Raw genomic sequence first — 7,302 nt, forward strand, 5'->3', positions numbered from 1 at the left:
TAGGGTGGGTGGTCAGCACACAGTAGGTGGGGCCCGGGGCTGGGTGGTCAGCCCGCAGTAGGTAGGGTGGGTGGTCAGCACACAGTAGGTGGGGCTCGGGGCTGGGTGGTCAGCCTGCAGTAGGTAGGGTGGGTGGTCAGCACACAGTAGGTGGGGCCCGGGGCCGGGTGGTCAGCCCGCAGTAGGTAGGGTGGGTGGTCAGGCTCACCGCCCACGAACTTGCTCCCTGCAGCACATCAACAATGACCACATCCACGGGGAGAAGAAGGAGTTTGTGTGCCGCTGGCGGGCCTGCACGCGGGAGCAGAAGCCCTTCAAAGCGCAGTACATGTTGGTGGTACACATGCGCCGGCACACGGGCGAGAAACCGCACAAGTGCACGGTGAGCGGGCCCCGGGCCGTGCCTCCCCGACCCCTTCCTGCAGCAGTGCGCTTAAGACCGTCGGCTGGATGAGGTGGCCCCCATTTGCCCGTGTCTGACCCAAGGCAAACTTGGGGTGAAGTGGGCTCCTTGTTTGGGCAGGTCTGGCGGATGGGTCCCCTGTTCCTGCCCCACCAGTTCTCACTCCTGGGTTTGCTCCTCACCTGTCTGCATCGCTGGGAGCCCCAAGGCCCAGCCGCACCCCACGGTTGGTGGGGCAAGGCCTTGGTGGAGGGGCTGGCTCCAAGGTGACCCGCAGTCTGTTCCTGCACAGAGCACACTTCACTGGTGACTCTCAGCTTGAGGACTTACGAGTTAAAAACCACTTTGGTTGTGTTCTTAAAAAGAGTTCAACGATAAGACCTTTCACGCCCCTTACGGAGTCAATAGGCAAGGTGACTATACTGTAACAGGCGAGGCTTCCTATTTTTAACACACAGAAACCGTTCCCCTTCAAAGGGAGGTGGTCCAGGGACACCGTGATGTGGCTGTGACCGAAGCGTCTGGGACATCCTCTTTGTGAACTACCGTACTTCATTATTTCTGAAACAACCATCTTTTTCTTGTGTTAACATCCCTAAAATCAGGCTGTGTCTTAAAATCACTGGTGTCCAGAATTTAGAGATACGCTACCTTTACTGACAAGTTTTTTTTTTTAATTGAGATATAATTCACATACCATAAAATTTTCTCGTTTAAAACAGACAATTCAGTGGTTTTTAGCATAGTCTCAAAGTTTTACAACCATCACCTCTAATTCCAGCACATTTTCATCACCCCAAAAGAAGCCCTATAGCTGTTAGCCGTCCCTCCCCACCTCACTCCCTGCTCAGCCCCTGGCAACCACTAACCTTTTTTTTTTGTGTTTGGATTTGCCTCTTCTGGACGTTTCATAGAAATGGAATCTTGTAATCTGTACCTTTGGGGCCTGACTGATTTCACTCAGCATAGTGTCCGCAAGGTTCGTGCGGTGGTAGCATTGGGATTTCAGTTTTCTTTACGGCTGGGTAACAGTCCGTATGTCTGCATCTTCTTTTGTCTATCTGTCCTTCCGTCGATGGACACTTGGCTCCGCACCTGTAGAGGACAGAAAAGCTCCAGTCTAGGGGGTGACGTTGGGTAGCAGTTAAGAACCATGTTTACCGAGAGGGTCTAGTGGCACGGGAAGGTTCTCCCCATCTTGTATTAAAGAAGGGCTCAGGGCTGAATTGCGCAGGAGGTGGACGGGGATGTCTGGCCCGTGGTTTTCATTTCCCTGTTTGTCCTAGAGTGACCGTATGTCATCTTATAATCGGAAAGAGAAGTCACTGGTTAATGTCCACCCTGGAGGTGCTCAGGCAGAGAGGAGGGAGGGGTGCGGGCCGGCCCTGGGGTCAGGCTGCTGGGGGTGGATGGAGCCCTCACTCACCCAGCCCGCCTCATTCCAGTTCGAGGGCTGCTCCAAGGCCTACTCCCGCCTGGAGAACCTGAAGACACACTTGCGATCCCACACGGGGGAGAAGCCGTACGTGTGTGAGCACGAGGCCTGCAACAAGGCCTTCTCCAACGCCTCCGACCGTGCCAAGCACCAGAACCGCACCCACTCCAACGAGGTACCTCCCGCCCCGCTGACACGCTCGTCAGCGCATCCCCCAGTGGCTTCTGGACATCTATAGGCCGGTCGATGGCCCGAGTGCCCTCCCCCTGCACTGACCTGCTGTGTAGCCTTGGACAGAGACTCGGGCCGGGTGGGGGTCCTGTAAGCCACCGTCCAGCTGGGAGGCTGCGGGCGAGCGTCACCCACTCTGGGCCGCCGCCTCTTCTCTGAGAGGGAGAACTGACCAGCTGGCCTGCAAGACCCCTCACACACCCACCCTCCCGTCCCTCAGTTTTCTCGTCTGTAATCACCCAGGTAGCACCCTCCAAGGCCAGCACGCCATCCACATGAGCTGCTGTCGTGACCGGGTGCCCTGTCTGGTCTCCTGAGCTCCACTGTGCCACTCCACAGGGGTCTCCTCCCTGGTTCTCAGAGCGGCTGGAGGGATGAAATCTCTGTCCCCAGCACCACGAAGCTTGCAGGTTGGGCCATGGGTTTGGAACCCAGGAATGCTGGCGCATCTGCAGTTGTGAAAACATCCTGGGACACGGGTTCACACATCCCTGAGCCACCAAGATTGAAATTCCTCATTTCCACAGCAAGCAGGGGTTAGATTCGGGACAGCTGCATCACTGCAGGATGGGGTCACAGCAGGGATCTGAGCCCCGTCCCCAGAGCTGTCTGCAGCCGGCAGTGCCCTACTCCAGCTGCTGGTGCTGACTGGGTCTGCTGTGGCCTCAGCCCCCAGCCGCCACCACCCCAGGTAGCTAGAGTCCCTGGCAGGGCGAGAGAGCCCAGGAAGGGAAGTCAGGCAGTGGTGTCTGCTGCACGCCCTCCAGGTCCGGCCCGACCACTCAATTTCTGTCGCTCAGGCAGACTCAGGAAAGAATGTTGATGGAGGTTGAGAAAGGGGCTTTGCGCCAATGCTTGTAAGAAGTGTGAGGAATTCTAAAGACATCTGAACCCCTCCAAGTCTACAGATAAAGGGTCAGCTTTGGAGAGGTGTGGTGTGTGTGTGTAGGCGTGTAAGTGTGCATGCAACTGTGTGGATGTGTGTGCACACGTGTGTGCATGCTTCCTTGCCTCTGCGAGCTCTTTCCTCATCAGAGGAATTGAGTGCTAGCGTGATCTCTCCGAGCCCTGCTGGTGCAGTGGTTAAGAGCTCGGCAGTTCCAATCCACCCGGCGCTCCTTGGATACCCAGTGGGGGCACTTCTACTCCGTCCTGTAGGGTCGCTATGAGTTGGAATTGACTCGATGGCAACGGGTTTAGTTTTGGGGTTTTTATAACAGGCCTGGGTCTCTTTCCAGAAACCCTACATCTGCAAGATCCCAGGCTGCACCAAGAGATACACGGACCCCAGCTCGCTCCGCAAGCACGTGAAAACAGTGCACGGCCCGGACGCTCACGTCACCAAGAAGCAGCGCAATGACGCGCACCTCCGCGCCCCGCTGCTCAAAGAGAACGGGGACAACGAGGCCAGCGCCAAGCCGGGCGGCCGGGGCCAGGAGAGCACCGAGGCCGCCAGCAGCAGCCAGGCCGCAGACGACGGTCTGCACGTCAAAGCCATCAAGACCGAGAGCTCCGTGGTAAGCAGAGCCGGCAGCCGCGGCCCCGGGCCACACAGCCTTTCCCCAGCTGGCAGCGGGGCACTTCCATCACCCTGCGCAGAGCCTGCGGCCCCTGCTACAGCTGGGCGCTCTGCCCCAGGCTCCCCAATCTAAGGGTGTGACGGTGACCCTCCTGTCTCCAACCTGGCCTCCTCCCTTCACCACCTTGGGGCTCACACAGAACCTGTCCGTGCCGGATGCGTTCCACCTCTAGCCGGCAATCCCGTGCAGCCCTCGTGCGTCCCTCTGCGCGGCCGTGGGCGGCTTCTGTGTGTCGGCCTCTCTTGGCCAGCCCACCTGCTTCCCTTCTTTCCCTACTATCCTGTCTCTGCCCCGGCCCCTTTGGCCTGCGCGCCTTTTGTTCTAACCACTTGTTCTTTGTCTCCACCTTTTTCCAACTCTACCTCTTCTAAGGATAGACAGTACTGAGGTGAGCGGACAGCCGGGTGGGCGGGTGTGGGGGCTGCGGCGGGAGTGAAGGGGCGGGGGCGGAGCTCTCCTGTCATCCAGCCCGACATTCACTCACTCCACTTGGGAGTCTTCCCATCTGTGCTGACCCCAGTCCCGGCCCTCCAGCAGACATGGCCCTGGGAAGGGCACTCAGGTGGGACATGGGAAGCTGGCTGGTGCAGAAAGCAGCGAGGACAGAGGACTGGTAGCGTTAGCTCAGGCTGCAGAGGTGGGTGGCCGACCTACAGGGGGTCTTGGGTACCAAGGAGAGGAGTGTGGACTGCTCTCCCTGGCAGTTGGAGCATTGCAGCTTCCCTAGGAAAGGCCTGGGATTGGGGGCATTCCACCTGGGAAGGTGCCCAGAGCTGCTACATCTGAGATGATGAGCCTCACCTGGGCTGCCAGATCCCGGATGCCAGGAGATGTAGGGGAACTCTGTGGCATTCACTCCGTGTAGGCATGCAGCGAGTTCTCTGCCCACACCACCTGCCCCCTTCCATGTCCGTCAGCCCATCGGAAACCAGCCAGGAGCTCAGCTGACGTGCCATTCCGGGCGGCCCTCTGGGCAGCAGCTGCATGCAACCCTCCCCGACCATCCTTCCCGACAACCTGGTGTTGCCCTGTTGTGATCACCCGTCCAGCAGAAGGCACCAGGGCTGCAGGCTTTGTCCCCCGCTTCACCGTGCGGCACGTGGCTGTCGCTGGGAATGCTTCTTTGTCTTCTTTCATGCCAACTTGATCAGGCTGTGCAGCCTCCGGGGGTCACAGCCTCAACGTGTCCAAACATTTCAAGTTCAGCAGGCTGAGCTTCAGCCCGGACGCGGGCTGGGAGAACGTAGGCGCGCAGATGGAGCTGTGGAGCTAACAGTAGTGGTGCCTTCTGCATGCTGGGTGCTTTCCGTCCATCATTATCCCTGCAGCAGGGGCCGTTCGGGTTCAGAGGGGTGAAGTGACTTGACTGTCCTGAGACAAGTGGTGCTTTGGCAGCCAGTGGGCATGCCAGTGTGCATGTGGGTGCAGGAGGAGCAGGTAGGTCCTCACACCCTCTGAGTGTGCGCCTTCTCGCTGTGCCCCGCAGCTGTGTCAGTCCAGCCCCAGGGCCCAGTCGTCCTGCAGCAGCGGGCCCTCTCCCCAGGGCAATACCCCCAACAATGACAGCGGCGTGGAGATGCCGGGGACGGGGCCCGGGAGCCTGGGAGACCTGACGGCGCTAGACGATGCAGCCCTGGGGGCCACCGCCTCCGCCCTGGCTGCCCCCTCGGCTGGTGGCCTGCAGCTGCGCAAACACGTGGCCACCATGCACCAGTTCGAGCAGCTCAAGAAGGAGAAGCTGAAGTCACTCAAGGATTCCTGCTCATGGGTGGGGCCGGCTCCACACACCCGGACCACCAAGCTGCCTCCCCTCCCTGGAAGTGGTAAGCGGCCCCAGGGCGGGGCGGGGGCGGAGCCGGGGGCAGTACCAAGTAGGTGCCGACCTACCAGGTGCCAGGTGCAGTCTCACTGGGTGCCTGCAATAGGTCAGGTCTCACCAGCCCCATTTTACAGATGCGGAAACCCAAGCTCAGAGCTGTGACAGTGCCCCGCCCACATCAGTGGCGGACCCCAGAGCCGTGTGGCTCCGGAGCCCACGTGCCTTCCGCTAAACCATGCTGCATTCCTGTGACCCCAGAAAGGGCCAGCTTTCTCACATCGTCCTCCTCGTCGGCCAGCCTCGCAGTCATTTATTGGACCTCTGCTGTGGGGCACCGTGGCGAGGGCCCCAGGAAGGAAAGCAGTGTAATACCAGACCTGGAGGCCGAGCCGTCAGATGCACGCTTGACCGTGCAACAAACCAGGCAGCTCCGAAGACAGAGCTAAGTTAGGGCATTCAGAGGAAGAGAGAGCTGGGGAAGAGCAGGGAGGGCTTCGCGGAGGAGGCAGCATTGTGCTCAGCCTTGCAGGTGTTGGCCAGGCTTTGAGATGGAAGGTGTCTTCAGTGACCATTTCCTGAGGGCTGACTCTGTACCAGGCAGTGTGCTGGGCACCAGGCACAGCAGGGCACCCAGCCCCTTTTCTGTCCTACAGGGACCGACAGTACATTGTGGGGGACACTCTGATGCACCTCCCAGATACCCCTTGAAGGCAGGATTTGTCACCCACTGTTGGGCAGACTGCTGGCAGATGGCCTTCAGCTCTCAGGCCCTACAGGGACCCCCTTGGTTACAGACAGCTGCCTCACCCTAGGTCGTGCCCCTTCCTGGGGTGGCGCACATCCCAGGACTGGTCAGTGCGGGGGTACAGTGGCCCAGCCATCTCAGCCCAACTCCGTACAGCACACAAGGGCCATTTGAGCTCCGGGGCTCCCTCTGAGACCAGCTGAGGCCGTCCCTGCATCACAGTTCTTGTCTCCTCCAGCCCTGCTGCCCTTGCTCCCTGGGACAGGTGGGGGCCCGGAGCATCCTCCCAGGAAGCCCAGCTGGCAACACCTGTGCAGAGATGGTGAGGTCCAGGGTCCACGCCAGGCCGTCCCGGGCTCCTGCTCTCCTTCTCTGAATAGCCAGGCCACAGAGAGGCGCGTTTTTATCTTCCCATTCTACAGCTGGAGAAACAGGCCAGATGCCAGTGAGAACGCAGGGCCAGCCAGGCGGTGGTGGAGCTAACGCTGGTACTCGGCCACCCTTAACAATAAGCGCCCTCATTCGTTCCCTAGTGTCCCCTTGCTTTCCTCTTCATTCACAAAGCTTTGCTGAGTGTGCGCTGTGCGCCGGGCCCTGCTCTGGGACTCGCGCAGCTGCAGGCTCAGCGCGCTCAAAGCCGGCCGAGCACCCCGCCCCGTCCCGGAGCTCACCTGTCTCCTTCCCCGCAGGCGCCATCCTGGAAAACCTCAGCAGCGCCGGGCCGGCGGAGCTGCTGCCCAGCCCGCGGCTGGCCGAGCTGTCCGGGAGCGAGGTGACCATGCTGAGCCAGCTGCAGGAGCGCCGCGACAGCACCACCAGCACGGTCAGCTCGGCCTACACCGTGAGCCGCCGCTCCTCCGGCATCTCCCCCTACTTCTCCAGCCGCCGCTCCAGCGAGGCCTCGCCTCTGGGCCCCGGCCGCCTCCACAACGCCAGCTCCGCCGACTCCTACGACCCCATCTCCACGGACGCGTCGCGGCGCTCCAGCGAGGCCAGCCAGTGCAGCGGTGGCTGCTCGGGGCCGCTGCACCTCACCGCGGCGCAGCAGTACAGCTTGCGCGCCAAGTACGCGGCGGCCACCGGCGGGCC

At 60.6% G+C, this 7,302-nt stretch overlaps 1 protein-coding gene across 1 annotated transcript in view; it reads left to right on the forward strand.

Moving 5' to 3' along the window:
- Positions 1-7,302, forward strand: part of GLI2 (GLI family zinc finger 2) — a 239,450-nt gene that overhangs the window by 230,101 nt on the left and 2,047 nt on the right. Inside the window, 5 exon segments of the mRNA XM_004388015.1 lie at positions 233-382; positions 1,849-2,013; positions 3,308-3,586; positions 5,136-5,472; positions 6,903-7,300. Of these exon segments, the coding sequence (XP_004388072.1) occupies positions 233-382; positions 1,849-2,013; positions 3,308-3,586; positions 5,136-5,472; positions 6,903-7,300 (1,329 nt within the window).

Source organism: Trichechus manatus, unplaced genomic scaffold (assembly GCF_000243295.1).
Source record: "Trichechus manatus latirostris isolate Lorelei unplaced genomic scaffold, TriManLat1.0 scaffold00203, whole genome shotgun sequence".
NCBI classification, from domain to species: Eukaryota; Metazoa; Chordata; class Mammalia; order Sirenia; family Trichechidae; genus Trichechus; species Trichechus manatus.